General features: G+C 45.3%; 1 protein-coding gene across 1 annotated transcript in view; it reads right to left on the bottom strand.

Moving 5' to 3' along the window:
• Positions 1–18,591, bottom strand: part of T265_08025 (hypothetical protein) — a gene marked incomplete at both ends in the record, with an annotated part of 45,603 nt that overhangs the window by 16,701 nt on the left and 10,311 nt on the right. Inside the window, 10 exons of the mRNA XM_009173712.1 lie at positions 708–869; positions 1,768–1,840; positions 6,589–6,737; positions 7,849–7,973; positions 9,431–9,665; positions 10,358–10,442; positions 10,748–10,999; positions 14,258–14,390; positions 17,024–17,144; positions 17,406–17,737. Coding sequence (XP_009171976.1) covers positions 708–869; positions 1,768–1,840; positions 6,589–6,737; positions 7,849–7,973; positions 9,431–9,665; positions 10,358–10,442; positions 10,748–10,999; positions 14,258–14,390; positions 17,024–17,144; positions 17,406–17,737 — 1,667 coding nt within the window. The remainder of the gene's footprint in view (positions 1–707; positions 870–1,767; positions 1,841–6,588; positions 6,738–7,848; positions 7,974–9,430; positions 9,666–10,357; positions 10,443–10,747; positions 11,000–14,257; positions 14,391–17,023; positions 17,145–17,405; positions 17,738–18,591) is intronic.

Genomic DNA, 18,591 nt, shown 5'->3' with positions numbered 1-18,591 from the left:
GAAACGACCGATTATACGACTAAGCAAAGGTTGACAATAATACTACACACAAAGAAATAAGTTTATGTTAGCAATGCAGAACCGCGAAACCTAAGTTGCAGAGATCACTGAACTGGTTCACAGCCCCATAAAGTATGGGGTGCGACCTGAAAACACAACACAACACACCACATACCAGATCTTGTTTTTACTGAAATTCCTGTACACCTTTCTGCCCCGGAATCAATTCCTGAACACATATCCAGTCGCCACATTTCCAGTTCACATAAGAAGAACAAGCAACCAAACCAACTAGTCCAACATCCGAATTTATTCTTAATCCTGGTCACAAGAATCGGGTCAGTGGAGGAACACGTGGATGACGGTGCGTCTGTATACTTTTGTGAACAAAAGCATTGACGAACAAGTATGCAGCTTTCTGAAGCTTCCTCACTAGACACCATCATTAGAATGGTTTTGATGGGATACTCGATCGAATCTAGCCGAATTCCTTGCTAACAATATTTTCTAAAGAAATAAGGTTGATGGGAATTCGAGGACTGGTTATTCCCAAAAAGGATAAAACCGCTAATGGGTCAGGGTTTTCATCAACTTTATAAGTAGCGTCGCATCAAGTCACCTCGGTGATTCCCAAAAAATAGTTGAACTATTCACAATATGAACTACGAGTAGAACACAGGGAATCATTATCAGAGTAAGAAACCCACCTCATCGATCCCAGCTAGTGGTGTGAGATTCGGACAGCTGGTGAGGAAGCAGTTGAGAAAGTGCGCGACGCCGACCGAAAGAAGCATAGGATCCACTTCTTGGATGTAATTTTTGAAGATATGTTTTGCGGAACGGATCAAAACCTCGATTACACAAAGACGCTGGAGAAAAAACACGAAAAAGGGACGAAATGAAATAAACCTTCGGCTATTGCGCGGAGACACTTCCTGATTAGCATGCTACCAACAATCTAAAAGCAATTAGGAGAAATAATAATTCACACGACGAGTGAACCTTCCGTCTGAGGGAGGACCAATGAGGATGGCACAACTGTACGGTGCTTCTCGCATTTGCGGCACATATTGACTTTACTTACACAACGAAACCCCAATCGCAAATTACTTCAGTGTCTGCTTCTGCTACAGGTTGAACTGGTCCCAGGGTCGTATTTTCAATGCTACATTTCGCAACACAAGCTTCGCCCAGATGCAGCATTCAGGTGACGACAGACTAAGGGTGAACCAAAAATCTACCTAGACTTGGACCGGTCACTTGCTTGTTTTCAGTCTCGCCCGGAATTCGACAGATCGTTCAATAAAACCAATAACCGGTGCACACTACGGTATGCAACTCTCACATGAAGAACGCTACTGCGGAGGTACGTTTTTAATCACTATTCGATCCAGTACGAAGTAAAGCTATGCATTTCTAGCCTAAGTTAGCAATTTTAAAACACTGTTCAGCTACGTTCAGCCGAGTGTGAACTATTTAGAGGCTATGCAGAAGTCGGTATTTTTCGTCCGTCATAGCCTTCTCATGGGGAGAGGTAAAATCACTTCTCAGGGGACGAAATCGTGGACTCTACGAAGTGTGACTGGTCTCTCTTGAGGTAATAAAGCATACAAAAATGTGGCAGTGAATGCACTTCAGACGAATGGACATCCTTTCGGGCAGGTGGATTTTTCCTGAGGAAGGCAACAATCCGTTTCCAGAGATCGTTCGAATAATGAATTTTCATTGGAAAAGGCGTCAAAATAAGGCATAAAAGCTGGTACTCACCTTGAGGTAACCAAGCGATGGTTTCCGCTCAACTAACTCAATCAGACGATTCAGGTACCTCACGTTGATACCCCTTGAAGTGAGAGTAAAAAATAGTGCAAACCTAAGCGTCTCGGAATAAGCTGACGCATAAAGAGCAGTTGCAAAATAACGATTGATCCCAGGGAACAAACTGATTCAAAAGGTCGTAGTGCCAACACGTAGAGTTACAACTTTTCAACTCCACGTCCTTACTAAAGAGTCGGGCCTTGTCAAGTTGAGTTCCATTATTACGGCAAACAACTCTGCTGTCAGACCGCGACCATTATAATTAAAGAAGGCAGTATAAATTTTTGAACTGATGCTAGCCTATCACAGGTATTCTGACGTGCCTACATCCCCAAATGCTCAACCAGGCAATCGCAAGAAAAGAAATTGGCATCACAAGCAGAACTGACATTGATGAGGCGCCATTTATCATAGTCTCCATCCAGAAGCGGGAAGGGATCATGGGAACCCTACCCTGGAAGTCGGACCACATGAACGACACCCGAACTCTTCGTAATTTCTATCAAACCCTGCTGCGAAAGTAAGGCATTGCCCTCTCGCAGTTTCCGCCATTCTTACGGGGAACAACGCTCACCTCGGCAGACGATGTTTCGGCGTGACTGGCACAGCTGATATTGCTGGGTGTTGTCTGTGACTGGTATGTCTTCTGTAACACAAAAAACCCGTTTTCTAATCACTTCGTTACGCATTTGTTACTGACACCAGTAATGCATATGAGAAATCGGTGGTCTTTTGAAGAAGTCCTGAAGAAGTCTCTGATCATCTGCTCGCAGAAAACAATGTCCCGCAACCATACACCAGCAGACTGGTACAAGTAACCCTTGAGACTTGATGATATGCCCTCTGGACGCCACAAACAACGCATATTAGCAAATGTGATTCGAGTCTTTGTGCCTAGTTCACTGAACTCAGCAGACACGATTCCATCAGAGCCAATACAATCACAAAGTTATAAAAAAATCTCCACAACCTCCAATGCTTCTCTTTGAATTGCAGAAGCCATGTTCAAAGAATGTACATTCTGAGGCATGGTTTTGAACTTTGTAGGTTCATGATGCATGTCTAGAAATGGTATGACGCCGGTCAGTCTATTCAACAGAGCTTGTGCTTCACTTTTATCTTCATCTTCGAAAATGCCATCTGTGTGCTCCAGATCGAAGAGGCACTCACCAGCAATGACTTGACTACCCGGGTTTTGAAAGAATTCCAGCATTCACCTCAATAATTCGCTAGTGACGAAGCTGGACAAGAACGGAGAGAATGAACACCACTTTTTGAAGCAAGGGAGTCCCATATCTGCAGTCCACATTTCTGTTATGGGTCAACAGTTAGGAATGGAGGCCAACTGAATTTTTGTACAAAATACTGTGCCCAAAGGTCCAAACATTTTCCCTTGCTGGACATGAGAGTCATTTCGGTCCCTGTTGGTTTCGTTAACAAAGGGCTTCCGGGAAGCAGTCGAACGACCTGTGGACATTTTAAGCATTTTTCGCATCTTCTATTTCTTCAGCTTTTCGAACCTACCAAGCTTCTCAGTCTGCACGGGCAAGTGGTTTCACCTAGCGATGTTTCGAGCTGAGTCTCGGTTTCGATCAGCAGAAATCCCTCGCCGGGCATCCAAAAAAGCCACACTCCTGTCAAAGATCCAGTGCTTGCATGAAGTGTTCCGGGTCGTGCCGGAGGTAAGGTTTCCCGTATTGAGTGCCACCTGGGACATCTACCTTCAGTAATCATTAACATCCGACATCGGACCAGCTGATAAGGATTGGAAGAGTTGACTGTGATAGTTCTGTCTGATTTTTTGGTCCAAGAACTTCTAAGCAGCTAAGCAAGGTGTGCGCGTTTTGCGTCGACTTTAAACACTCAATTCAACGAAGCGGCTGACAAGTGCACGGTTGGGAGTCCATACAAGTATTCCAGGGGTGGCAGGCATTGGTCGACCCTCGCCACAAGTAGCTCGTGATAATGTAATCTATTTGGATTCGGGTCCGGTTCGTTCGTTAACCCTACGTGGCCAAACGATTTCAAATGTCACGGAAATAGGTACGAAAGGAACAGTGTGATCAAAGTCTGCAACAGCCGCCCACCACGCTTTATGCGTATCGTGTTTAACCCAAGACAACCACCGAAATGGGCCTTAGCAGCGCTTAGTCTACCTGGTTGAGCGCTCATAATACTAGCAAACGCAACGGTGTGAGCTTTCATCCCGCTGTAAAGAAACAACTAGAGCATCATAGAAGTTGTTCTGGGCAGGTTCAGAGCCACAGTCAGCCGGGGCGTAAGCAGACAAAATAAACAGGGGGCAATGAACATCACTTTCTTGAGGTCTTTTCACAGATGTCGCCAAAGAAACCACGCAGAGGCGACTATCAACAGGTATCCAATCAAGAAAGACGCTTCCGCAAGATGGCTTAGCACAGCATCCACCTTAACATGTACGTTTATCTCCGTGTAACCACGGGTGAGCAGCCGAAAGCTGGAAAAGAGTGAGGGAGCAGTCAGTCTAGTTGCAGTACTTGCGTCCTGGATCCTTGTTTCTGACAAATAGCATATACTAATACAGAGGAAACCCAGCGCATGAACGACAGCCGCCATGCTGCATGCAGCAAGGCGACCCGGCTGATGGCACCACGGAATATTTTTCGTCGTGATTTTCATGGTTGCACGCGCATTGACGTGCAGTCAGGGCGTCCACACCTTGATAGGAAGGCATTAAGATCCTCACCTAAGGTTTTTGGCTCAGGAGCCTGACCGCAAGGCGGCGGGTGCGTACCGGTACACTGCAGTAGCATAGAATTTTTCAAGGAATAAGTCGGCCCGCCTGTTCCAACCGCTAATCTGGAGGACCAAGAGACTGTGTTCGTCAGGTCTATAATCACTAACCAAAAGCTGATACGAGAAACTCTGTGACTGTCAAAGTGAAACGCCCCAGTAAAGCTCAGTGTCACAGAGATACACAAACCTCCACGCCGCTATAAGGTCCGGTCTCTTTGCAGCCACTTGTCTAACCGGTATGTGTAAACAGCAAGGTAAATGATGCGTGTGTGTGTGAAGGCGAAGATGTGTGCGAGTGTTGGAAACAGTAAGTCGATCGGCCAGTGACAGTGCGCGCACGCGAGCTAGGAGGGACTGGTGTGAAAGTATGAGACTCAATGAGATAAACAAAACGACTGTAAAATGATGACGAGTAGTTTGCAAATTTGGTGACCAGTGTGCGAAGATCCATGCAAGCCTGCACGGTGTATGAAGGAACATCAAAATAATAACAGCCACTTAGCTGCGGCACCCTTTCGATGCGCTGCTGCCACGAAAATAGAAAGAAGCACGACGGCTGAGATACTGTCAGGCTGCCCAAGCGTAGATAGGGCATGGTTAAGTTCATCACAATCATCACCACAGACATTCCGGTCAGCAACTTCACGCCCTAACTATGGATCCGTCGCGCTGGACACAAACTCCTTATAATTACGACTGCTACCCTTTTGGGTAGCAACTTTAGCTAGATGATAACCCAGGGGAACAAGCAAGCCTCCTCTTCTCATTTTAACCGTAGGCGATGCGCTGTGCACCTGTCGATTAGCAATTAGATCAAAGTGACCAGGGAAATACGAATACAAACGGTGCGAACTCAACCAGTGCTGTTGCCAGGTTCAACAGCCCCAAGATCGCCAATAGGCCTGGAATGTTCCTGTTATATGAGCCAAAGCCATTAATTGTTGGATCCGCCCATCACATAAGCACACGCACACACTCATTGTCCCATAATGGTGGCCTTCAGGACTTCGACCAAGCTATCCAGCTAGTAACGTATCTGTTCACCAGCATACCATCAGTTATATCGACTATAGGATCGAGTTAGGGATCATTCCTTCTCTATTCGATGAGTATTCCAACCATCCTTAATGTATTCCAACGATACTCGCCATACATATAACCTTCGTTTAAGGTACGTGCCCTAGTTATTTCTAAAGGTACTGGATACCGTACGGATAGTCAGTATTTCAATATCGTTCAGGAGGACATAAAAACCATCGCCTTGTAGAGCCGCAGTCAGCTTTCTGGGCGCGATCGTCGACTTCTCTCAAGCTTACCTGGTGCCAAACTGGCCTTGACAACACGAGATCACGGATCACGATCAACCCAGAACAACCGACCGAATTGATAATATCTGCAAAGTGGTCCACAAAAAAGGGTGTCTCTTGTCACCCTTTATTGTTAACTTCACAACTGATATTCTGCTCGAGTCTTCTCTCTGCACCCCGGAGATCGAAATACTCCCGGGGGCCCGCTCACAGGCAAACGATGGATATGAGGTAAGTGATGGTATAAACAGGAATGCAGAAAACTCTTACAAAAGTCCACAGAAGGCGAAAGTAGAACGTATCGTTACAACTGGGATACACAGGAAACCAACGACCACACCGTCAGTAGTATTACCTTGTCAAAAAGCACCAAGCAACGCTCAAAATTTGTGTACATTTATAGTTAACTGTGTTTTTGCATGCTAAACCCTTGGAAGGAAGTAACTGTGTGTGCGAACGCACTAATGTTTGAAAATCTGTTTTGGATAGCACGAACAGACACAATAGACATCTTGGACGCAAATGATCAACACAAACAATGGGCCGCAACCAGCAAATCGGTTTACAAAGTCAAACACACGTGACAAGACCAGTCGAATGGAAATAATTCGGATGATTTCATTAGCAGAGTGGTGGTTTGTAGGCTTCAAAAGCATATACGACCAAGCATCAAAATGTGAATTTCACTTACCTCTGATGTAATATCTCCACCAACGCTCGACTGTCCTGTGGAGTTACATACAAGTTAAGGCAGTCCTTCACAAAACCGGGGATCTGTTTGTTGACAAGGAAGTCACAGGCATCACATATCAAGGCTTTGTCAGCCTCCAATGCCTCGAGCTACGAGAAATCAGCGAGAAAGTGGAGGGACATAGATTCAGTTCTTCAGAAGAAAATGCTATCGCAATCGTGGGTGGAGCTAAAAAAAAAGTACCGATATCTGACGATCTAACAGATAAAACAATGGGGATTAACGAAGTTAAATTACAACCACATCCAACGAAAACGCATTGAGATTGATAGTAAACACCGATTAAATAGCACTGACCAAGAAACGGCTTCCCATGCTCTATGCGACTACATGCCACTGTACAATGAGCACGCGCGAAACAGAGTAGAGCCATGCGCAACTGGGCCTATTGACCACAAGACAAGAACTTAACAAGCAGATATATCCAAAGTGGAGCAAGTCAGGTAGATGAATCACGAATTTGTCCACCGTTTCACAAAGGTCAATACATGTGCTTGGAAGCTGAACGCCTCCAGACACTAAGTAAAGCCAGTTATATTTCACTTCTCACAAGAGAGAAGCACGCACAGTTATCGCGTGGAACAAAAGTGTTGGCTATCAAAGGCTAAAGTGAAGCAGCAGGACTCACCAAGTAGAGAATGGTTGTTGGATTGATAGGCTCTTTTACACTCCGATGATATGATTATCCAAGATAAACCAGCTTGTGTTGCCGGAACTAATAGCCTAAGTACAGGTCCAGCGTGAATGGTCCGATTGTAACCGAACGAGAATTCTACTGTTATCGGGACATAGGGGGGTCAGAGCCTCAGCAAGAGGCATTGGACTGGTCCACCTTCCTCAGTCTAGGCACGTTCTCACAACGCCCTCTCATAATACAAATAGCACCTCACACATGTGCTTTCATTGGAAAATTGTGGTAGATTCGCATCAGGTTAGCTGCTACCAAATTCCCTACAATTGGGTAGTGAATACTTCGCTAGCCGAACCATAGTATTCAGGTTTCCAACTACTCAACCATGCGGTCCCCATAAAGAACCAGCTCACCTCCATAAAACTCACGAGATTACCTATATATGTAAACTGCTATACGGAGATAAAACTTGTCTTCGTGATGAAAAGCGACGAAACTGTCACCAATTCAACTTTGTCCCGAGAAATCGACCAGACAACATAATACGTAAGAATTAAAGATAAACATACCTCAGAATCACAAAAGGTGACAAATTGTTGGCAAACGTCTGGATTAAACGCCAGTTCAAACCTATCAGGACACGCCGATCCGACTGCTTTAGCTGCCCTCTGGATTGCTTGCTGTGTCAAGTCCTCTGAATGGATAGAACGGAAGCAGAGAAAGTAAATAATTACTGTCGGGAGGTCGAGAGTGATAAAGAAAGATACGTGTGGACCACGCAAATCATGCATGAAGGTTCACTAAAACTCACATGGTTAGATCATCCGCCACCCAACGGAGTACCACAGGAACATACAGAGAAAATGAAGCGATCGCAACCCGGATGCGTAACCCTTATTTTATAACACGGAAGAGATACGTGAAGGCATCAACGCTGATCCAGTACACCAAAACACACTGGATCCGTAGCTCAGTGGTTAAAGTGCGAGTTTAGTAAACGGAAGGTACCTGGTTCGAACACAACCTCTGCACCTCAACTGTTCCTGTCTAGGCTTGGACAGCCTGGCAGTATTCCAGCTCTGCTGCTTCCTTCGGGTGACATGGCAGCCAGGCACTGAGGTGTTACAGCTGAACTATTACTATTATTATTATTATTATTACCCGTCCCCTTGTTGCAGGTCAACAACGTGCATTGGCCTCATTGTCTATCTTATTTATCGAATGAGACGTTATCAATAACGAAAGCATGCATGTCCTCAGCATAAATGAGGAAACATGTGCAAACAGGATACCCTCACGGCACTAAAACATCGAGATGAATAAGCGGACTCTACCACGTCACGGAAGTGACCACATATCAGTGACGAAAGCACGCCATGTTATTACTGTGCATGAGTGGAGACAGAACTGTGCTCAACAAATTACCAGAACATCGAATGTTGTCAATATGAATACGGCTTAAGCGCCATGGAGTTGACTAAGCCAGTAAAGAGAAAATAAAGCGACGGGCCAGGATCACTAGGCAAAAGAAAGGACTCCAGCTTAATATTACAGCCCTTCTCGAGGAACCAAATTTGGAGGAATTTATGTGTTTCTTCGTGGGAGGTTGATCAAAAACGGCATGGTAAGCTTTTTGCACAAATGCAGTGGAAATTCTTTGGTGAGGACGAGTTAAAATTTTCATTTCGTCTGAAGTGAATGGTCTAGAAATCGAACAGTCCCGCATATCCGTGACTGACGCATATCTTTGGAACAAAGAACCGCCAAAAGCAAGGTTTGCTCTATCCTTCAGCTTCATTGCTTTCCATCGGTGGTCCGACGAGAAACTAATTGTGGAACCGATTCTGAGGAGATGTGCCCCTCGAAGGAGGATGACAATGAGAAAGACGTTCCTCAGTAACTGTCTTCTCGATAGAGAGGTGCTGTATTTGCAACGATAAGTATAGACACGCTTGTAAATAGTACCTGTAAACCGAATCTCTTCTCTGGTCAAGCACAACCTATCGATAGATGTCCGTAAAATGTGGACTTTTGATGGTGCTTGGGAGAAGTACGGACGCGGTCTGTAGAGTACGAGTCAGCGCAGGAACTCCAAAATGAACTATCGATAAGCTAGACGAAGGAGTTGGAATGTGTCTGGCTTTTACTCACCTAATTCACCATTTGAACCGGTGTCCAAAAGCTTTTTCATAAGGATCAAATCGTCTGACTGGGTTCCACTTGAAGTGGGCTTTTTGGCGGTTACGACGGAAGCCACGGAATGTGACGGGTCACCGGTGGCCTGAGGATCTATTTTGGGAGAATCTTCCCTGACAAAATGTACCGGGGGGCAAACCGGACTGTCAGCTGCCAAATTTTCTTCTTCAGATTCCTTGGTGCCATTGGTCTGAGAAACGAGATGATGAAAAAAGGGCTCATACGATAAGCAGTCGCCCCAATGTTCGACAATCGTTAGAAGATACGTACACGAAATAAATCTTTCCGGGAAATTGTTACTAATCTACAAAAACGAACGATGCAAACACTTGAGGGTATGGTAGGGATCCCACTGATGTTGGATAGAACATGTAAAAAGTGAACGGTAAGTGCGTGCCAAATCTAAGTTGACATAGCGGGTCAACGTGAACGAAAAACCCAAGGAAGGCCTACATAGCAAGCAATCGTACCGCAGTGTTTTAAGCATACTAAGCGCTGTAATAGAAGCATCGAAGTTGATCTGAAGATACAGGGCCCAGGGCAGAGCTGAAAGATAACATGGGCGCTGGTGCAGCGTTTAGACGACAACAAACTACCGGTCATTGACAGAATATTCGGGTTGGTATGCGCAAATGATGAATAAAAACCCACGGTATAAACAAGCTGGTTCTTACGATCCAAAGGGGATGGAGCGTGTTGCTGTCCTGATCCAAAAATTGTGCTTGAAAACATTCGCATGGTGGGACAGAGTCGACTAACCGGGTTTAAGTAAAAAAATACACTGCAATGTTAAAAGCAAGACAAAAAGGAGTTCACATTCAGCTGGTGAACACAGAGTAAGAACGGATCCCAAAAATACTGCTAGTACGAGGTGATACTTACCATCGACGGCAGAACTTTGGCCTTTTCGGCCTTAATTTTTTGTATCTCAAATGCCGCGAGGCGTAGGAATGTTTCATGCCGAAATCTGTGGGAAGAAAAGAAACGGTTTAATGTATCTGCCAGTATTCATCAAGCACCCCGGGAAAAAGAGAGAAAATGCAGTTCTGTCGGTCGGAAATGACGAATCAATGAAATGTAGCACTGAGGTGATGGCAGCTTTGTCGCTGGCGTGAATTTTGAAATGGTTTTAACAATTCATAATGGTTGGAGATGTACATACCCACTGGATGAGCGCCAAGCTGCGCTTATATAAGTGAAAGCCTGATTCAGAAAACCAGTTGGAGAATGACGAATGGAAAAAATATCACACGCATACATATCAGTACTTACTCAAAGAAAGCCTCAATTAGCTCTTGGCGCAAAGTAGACAGTAAATGTCGGTGATTATACGGGTAGCCAAGCGCGGTGAGGGAAGCAGGTAACTCGGGACGAAGTTCCGTTGGACAAGAACCGAAATAGTTGAGATCCGGTGGAAAGGTGCGAAGTAAATCGAGAATATAAGTTCGTCTATCATTGCCGACGATCCCCTTACAATCGATTGACGAGTAAAGTTGGACAACATCTCCGTTCTGATTTACAACTCTGTGAAAACAAACGCGGATTTGTAAAAGGCAGTGTTACTTGGTGATCTGTTGCAAAGCCAGCGGCTCTTAAGCGCACTATCAACTATCATAGCGCAGTTTATTTTTCTACAAGTTTTCAAATGGGTTATCACACTGAGTGTTTCCAAAGGATAGAACCATCAGGGTTCTGTGCTGACATCGGGAGAAAACTCATCAGTTATTTTGTAAGTGCATCTCACCGGATCTCACCATTATCAAACGCAGTGTGCGGAACAAAAGCGGATAGATGTTTCACCACAGAAATCGTGAGTCACAGACGGGAGCCAACAGTAGGCGAGATATGTCAGTGGTTGGAGCGCGAATTCCAGGAGATCTGTGGCTCGAACCCGACCTCCCCTGTCTAGGCTTAGGCAACCTGGCAGTGTCCCAGCCCTCGTGCTTCCTTCGAGTGGCATGGCCGCTAGGTACCGAAAGGGTGTTATAGATGAATGGTTCTCCTATTTTTAATAATATCATCATCTGTCCAGGCAAGAACTTGCATCGTTACCGATATAGCTCTAACTCGGACGCACACATTTACCAAAAGTGGTTTAGACAAGTGTGAGATATATCCGGATCCAACTCAAAGATAACTGTGACATTCAACACCTATCCTAACCCAATAGCTGCCCCCAGTTAGGTACCGAAGTAACCGAACTTCCACATGAAACCTGTTCGGTTCGTACACATGAATTGAGTCTCACAACTATTGATGGGGAAGACGCCAGTGACGTAGAAGTAGGTTACCAGAACTCTCTATCAGCGGATGCAAAGGAACATTACAATTTCCGTTCGGAACCATCAACGGTGGGCTCCATCAGGTACTCGCTGTTGACGGGTCTCAACAGCCTGACCTAGTTACGCCAGACGCACTCCTGACATTCTGCAAATTCTATCTCCGCGAAGTGGACAGCAATCAAAGGAGAAATCGAAATCAACAAGGTAAAGTCAGGGATACCATGAGTCTAACGGAAACGGTCGGTGGATGGCAGCTGAAACCTGCATGTTGAATTACAAATCACCTGTTTGGTGAATCCAGGGTGTACTTTTTGGGTTACTTCTATCAGTTCTCCATTTAGGGAACAATATTTACTCGAAACACTTCAATCGTGCAGATACTGCTGTTGTGCGGTAGTCAGTCAGATCAGTCTCCCAAAAACTGTGACACGGATGTGAAGCCCCTGCAAAGTGAAAAGATTGGATTCGATGCATTCAAGCACACACAACGTTACCATGGAGTAGAGTGAGATCAAGAACACCCTGAATGAGCGAAACCCCACGGGTACGTCTCTTCAGGAACTCTATGAAGAAGAAATAAAATAATCGTTCAGCGGTAGCACCCCTTCGGTGCCTAGCTGCCATGCTACCCGAAGCAGGCACGAGGGCTGGGATACTGCAAGGTTGCCCAAGCATAGACAGGGGAAGTCGAGAGGCAGAGGTCGGGTTCGAACCACGGACCTCCCGGTCAGTAACCTCTAACCACTTGGTCCATCTCGCCCCCTCCATGAAGTATGGGATTCCTCGTATCCCAATTCCAACAAAAGTGAGACACCTCGCTTTTATCAAGACTATTGGAGCAGTTCATCAACAAAAATACCAGCAATAACAGAAAACATAAAGAACGTTACGGTTTTGCTTGTGCATTTTTAGCTGATATTCCAAAGAGCACACGACCTAAGAGTGAGCCAAGTTGAACGGGACGTGGTGTCCATATTCTTAAACATTAGGAGAACTGTATTATGGGATCCCGAATGGTGGATACCCACAGAAGCGCTAGTTAAGTCAAATCCTTAAGATGTTCGCTCTTGGTAGGGGGTATTAGTAGTTCTATTACGAACTATTACGAACTCGGGAAAACCAAGAGTTCGATCGTACTGGAGATGGCTAGACTAATCGTGTGACACCTGCATAACAGCAAAATTATATTCGAGAGAGGACCGTTACAGGGAACGTCATTAGCCAGAAAGTATGACGTTTGATCGTGGCCAACTGCGCTTATCACATAATCGGACTTGTTACCTGAACATCACGCACGACCTTGAAAAAGCATGCAGTTGCAACCAGCGACACTATAGACTGTTTGTACGATATGCAGTTCATTTACAGCCTGACTACAGAACGCAGCTCTAACCGCTTGCATTGTGCGCAGTTAGAATACAAAGTCCGAGATACAGTGATGGCTACTGGAGTGAAATCGGTAAGATACAGCACAGTAGCCCTTCCCACCATGGAAGAAGATAGTGCCGTTGCTCAAAAAATTGTTTTCAAGTGGAGCACCATGCGGCCAATCTAATGAACCCACAGTCTGCCCACATCCAAAGCTCGGACTCTGTTTTAAATAACGCGGTCATACTTAGGGACTTATACACAATTTTGTCGAAAATAAACTGTGAGGGACAGTCGCCGTGCCGGTAGGTTGAAATATGGATTTTAGATAGCTCAAAGTAGAAGGTCCACAACATTTACCATTGTTTCGGCGAACCCGGCGCCTATACACCTAGAACTACGTGAGGTGACATTCAATTGGTCTTGCGTTACGGATCACGCGTAGTCAACAGTTTCTCGGTTGATCGAACCACGATAACGCTAGTCAAGGTCTACTTGTGTAACTGGACTTTGGCCCTAACCACTACCTGCATGGATTGTGCGACGGTCAGCCTTGGGATCAGGCAAGACAAGAAAAAGCCTTGAAGCTCATAGAGTGAATGGTTTCTTCACTGATAAGTAACAAGTCGACCGGCTGCCGTTTTATCTACAGCAGGTCCGTGTTTCAGACCCGGTGTCAACAACTAAGTGCGTTGACAACACTGGTCAGTGTAAAATTGTGTGCTATCATTTACTGAATAAGATCGTTCATCTAAGGTACTCTTTCTGTTAAACGGCCCAAATGAGGTGAGACAAACACTGTCCCAATCCAGTCAGCAGCCATCATGGACCACCCGATATGAGCTCCCGCAGACATTGAGTTAATATCATTGAAGCTGCCGAAGGTAAGTCATGAACGGAACGGACTTTCAATATTTCCAAGGCTGGGTCAGCAGGGCGGTCAGCCTTTGAGTTCACTTCATTCGAGTTGCAAGACTATTTTTTCGTGGATTTCAAGAATGTTCAGGCACTGGCAACATTAAGTAAAATGTCATACGACTCCAAGACCAGCTAATGTTTGCAAACTGGTTTGTTATTCATCTCGCTCGAAAAATACCACAATTAGGACAGCTTGTCAGATATAGAAACTTACTTATGTGGTCGAATTTTCAGTTGTTTTGCTGTCTTGGACAGCAAATCTTCATATCGCTTATCGGTAAGCACGGTTTTCCCAAAATCGATCGAACCATACACGACCAACTGTTCTTGCTCCTTTTCCAATATTCCTGTGTGTGTGTGTGATAGAAAAGGAAAACATGAACAAGGTGAAAATGAATTATCACCCTTCAGCCATTGGCACACGTAAGGCGAGATGAAAGTTGAATGAAATACAGCAGGCATGTCACGTGTGACTACGAGACGTTTCTTCCCTAGTTCGGACAATCGTTCGCCGACTGCATCATCGGCGAACACGAACAATATGACCTTTGTACCAGTGAAAACAGTAGTTTCGAGACAGTTGTAGGAAAAGTATTCATATAACATCAAGTTGGGGGTTTGGTTCATTGTTCACATATCAGGCAAAGAACTGGCTCTTTGCTGTAAGGCAGGAGGATTTCGGAAGCCTATTCCTGGTGCCTACATGTCCGAAGTTCAGTAGAAATTACAACGCTAGTATTGGGAAGATGAAGCATCGATAAACAGTAACCTAATTACAGTACATCATCTTGAAACAAAGGTGTAGGTGTGAGGTACAACGTCCAAATACCTGGGTGCAGCCTCAATTGGATTAGCCCCATTCCACATGACGCACCACTCACCACGGTTTGATCAGCGAATGAAGTTAGCTACGCTCATTTATTAGGGTTGTGCTAGTAGTGTCTAGCAAGGTTCGGTTTCAACCTACACAACACTTGGGACCCCTGCGAACTATGACATCATGTGCTATGGTGATTCCATCACAAGATGGTCGGTCGCCTTGAACCATATTCCCAGGAGTGTGAGATAGGACAAGCGAAGTGGCGTTACGGTGCAGTGACAGACTTTGAAATATTTCACAAAAAGTGTAATCTACAAGAAAGCAGGTATTACCAAAACTTATGGCTTCTGTAATCTTAATCGGACTGCCTGGGTAGTCCTAAAATATCCCTAAAAGTCAACTCACATGTAGTATATTCCAACAGGGATGTCTGACTAACATAACAAAGTGGGTGTCAGACCCCTTCATGAATAAACAATCTACATCTTTTTTAATTTACGATCTGTCGAGACCGTGGTGAACCGACCTATCCAGATAGAGTCGTTGGATTGTTAAAGAGGAGTCAAGTGCTTTGTTGAGAGTACCACCGGTGTAACGTACAAGTGAGGCACAGTATACTAGTGCTGTACTTCCGTACCTCGTTCCACTCTTATTTAATTGACCCAGTAAATGAAACAGTATTCAACCGAGCCTCTATCCATGAGAAAAACGTCTCCATCGAGGAGACAGTTCTGACGAAAGCATTTTTTCATTGAGGCATCCCTCGAGAGGACACCTGCCGCGGAACCAGACAGGGACAGTTTCTTGCTCCTCAAACGGATGAACTAGTCCCAAAGATGGCAAAACGGAGAATCTTCGTGTCACCAACCTAGGTTTGTCTGCACTGGAAGCTCTTCACGCAAGTGGATGACTCCTGAAGGGAGCTGGCTTAGATTAGCCAGCAATGCAGTAAAAACATGTTCGTTGGGACTGTCCATAGTTGAAACATCGACCAAACGAAATCCAGATGTTATGCACAATGTCACAGTAATTGTTGGGCTCATTATGATGATTACTGTTTGCACTGACTTCGACCCGTGTGGTCGACGAAAACTCTGGACAGCTTACTGCTGGCTTCACTTTTCTTGGAACTCATAAGGTAAGTGTGTCCGTTGATTTCCGCGTAAGGCTGAGAGCAACGGATTGCCTATGAATGTTAAATATGTGCAAGCGCCTGTAAATGCTTCACGTGATCGTAGTAGACAAGGGCACTCTGCAAAACCATGTCCCTCAACAAGTGAACCAAACGCAGTGATGGTTCGGATCGGGCAATTTAGGAAGTTTATTGCGGAATGAGTTGTCAAACAGAAAGGCCCGTTCGCTCCAGCTGTAACTGCCAGTCGGCCACCGACAAACCCGTCGATCGAGTATCTGTGCCGATTCAGTACTGATAACGGACCGCTTGGGTTAGCTGCTCAAGTCACACAGGGATACACACGCGTTTATCGGCCAGTCACCCACCTTGGCACCTGGGTTATGATCTTGTCCTAATGGCGGTGAACAGCAGTCCTAGCTTTCGATCAACGCAACGCACATCATGTACATCATCCAACTGAAAAGTGACGTGTGGAGTCAGCTATGCATTAAATTGTAACTGAAACATCGATGTATTTCTATACAACGCGTCACTGGATATCTTGATAACCTGGCGGGCAGCCTGAATTCTGAAAAGGGGTGTATGGTGTTGTGCGTATGCGATAAGTTTTAATTTCCTAAGGCACCGTATTTTCATCTTGAGGGGACGATGAATTCGTCGACAGGACACAGGAAATCAGCTTGATCTCGAAACTTCCTGAAACCATTTACCGTGGTATCTACAGTTCAAAATGAGAAAGGGAGGGCGTTATTTTTTCAAGGTCCGTTGCATAACTCCAAAACGGTGCACTCATCCGACAGTCATTGGTAGTTGATCAAATGACTGTGGCTACCACTGACAATGCCTTAACTACTGATATTCCGACGCATTCACCGATGCACCGCGCTTCTGAGTGCAAAATTGTTCAGCGCATGAGAGCGCATTTCGACGTTAGCCATGTTTTGGTGTATTGTATACATGTGATCTCACCAAGGACATAAAGCGACATACCGAGCCAAACAAAAAATATGTATGTTTGGACATACCCGGAATAATAGTCTGTGCCGTGACACGAAAGCCTCGATAGTCAATAATCGCAGTGCCCAAAGTATGCAATCCGGCCTGGTCCAGCATGGAGTAGGTTCGAACGCCACTCAAATCGCTCGACTGATTGAGAAACAGTGTAAGAAGGCATAGTTTAGGTTATGGGGGCCAGAACACACATGGCTTCGTGACACTTATGTCAAAACATCGAACGTCACTCTAGAATAGCGATAAAATGATCGTTCATTCCGTATGTACACTCAACCCTAAAATAAAAAAGGAATACCAGTGATTCTCACTTCTGACGCCGGCCTAAGAGGAACAATTAACTAACGCTGTGATATGTGTACCCAATAACAGTATGCCTGTAAATGAACAACATACGGTAGCCACGTAAGCAGCGTGTTCCCCTCCGAAATGTTTGTAATGGTCTTTGACGTCAAAGCCAAGGGAGAAAAACATGTTATTCCAAATGAACATTTGTTGTTTGCGCGTTTCTCCCGGGTTGATAGCCATTATATCACCATTTACGACACTCATGGCGGCGCGAGTTGCAGCGGCCACGAAGTCGCTGTTCGATTTAAATATTGCCCGATCCCGCAGTAATCGCTCAGTAAGCCGCTCCTGAGGAAGTTCGTGTGTCACCTGTAACTCCTCGTTCCAATCTCGTGTCTGGCCAGGAAGATTCTCCTCACAGGCCATACGGGAAGAGAACGCTGGAAAATGAGAAGTGGGCATGAAAGTGATTTTAAACTAAGTTAGCGCAAGTGGACGGACCGGTTGCCCAACAAAAATCATTGAAATTAACTAAACATGATATGAAAATGTGCCTGTCCAATTCCAGAGAGTTTTGAACACTATAAGTTGATGTGTTAACTGTCACAATTGCAGTGTGTTGCAGTTTAGCGCCAGTGGCTTCTGCTGGTATATTGTTTGTGAGAGTGACTACTTCATCATCACCGACAGCCTGACATCAGTGTTCAAAACCGATGCTTCACTGCCGCACAACCATGACTTATTTGAAAGCCTTATTGTAAAAAAAGAGTAAAGGTGGATGGGGGAGGGACTTAGTGCTAGCCTAACACAATCATTCCGAGGTGCCTACACCTCCACACATTCAATCAGGCAAGCTGGATAAAAACTGATAACAAGAACGCCACTGACATCGGTTGGCAGCCATATCTTGTAATGTCTCATACCAGGCACAGTGAGGATCACGCGGTCCCCATCCTGGAAGGCGAGTAGCACTGACAGCACCTAAGCGTTTCGTGATCTTCATACTCCTCTGCCAAGTTAAGGGTTGGCTACCTCTCTGTTTACGCCACTCTGAGTTGGGCATGGAAAACAGCACTCTTTTTGGCAAACGATGGTTCGGCATACGTAACACATGTCCCAACCAACGTAGCTTCTGGTGCTGGACACATTCTTCAATGGAAGTTACACAACCGAAAACGCGCTTTCTAACTGCCTAATTACGGATTCGCCGACACCAACCCACACGAGCTATGGTTCTGAGACAACGATTGTCGAACACCTGAAGGCGTCTCAGGTCCGCTGCTCGAATAGGCCA

Source organism: Opisthorchis viverrini, assembly GCF_000715545.1.
Source record: "Opisthorchis viverrini unplaced genomic scaffold opera_v5_197, whole genome shotgun sequence".
Lineage (NCBI taxonomy): Eukaryota > Metazoa > Platyhelminthes > Trematoda > Opisthorchiida > Opisthorchiidae > Opisthorchis > Opisthorchis viverrini.
Note: the sequence above shows the minus strand (reverse complement) of the source record. Positions and strands in the feature narration are given on the sequence as shown.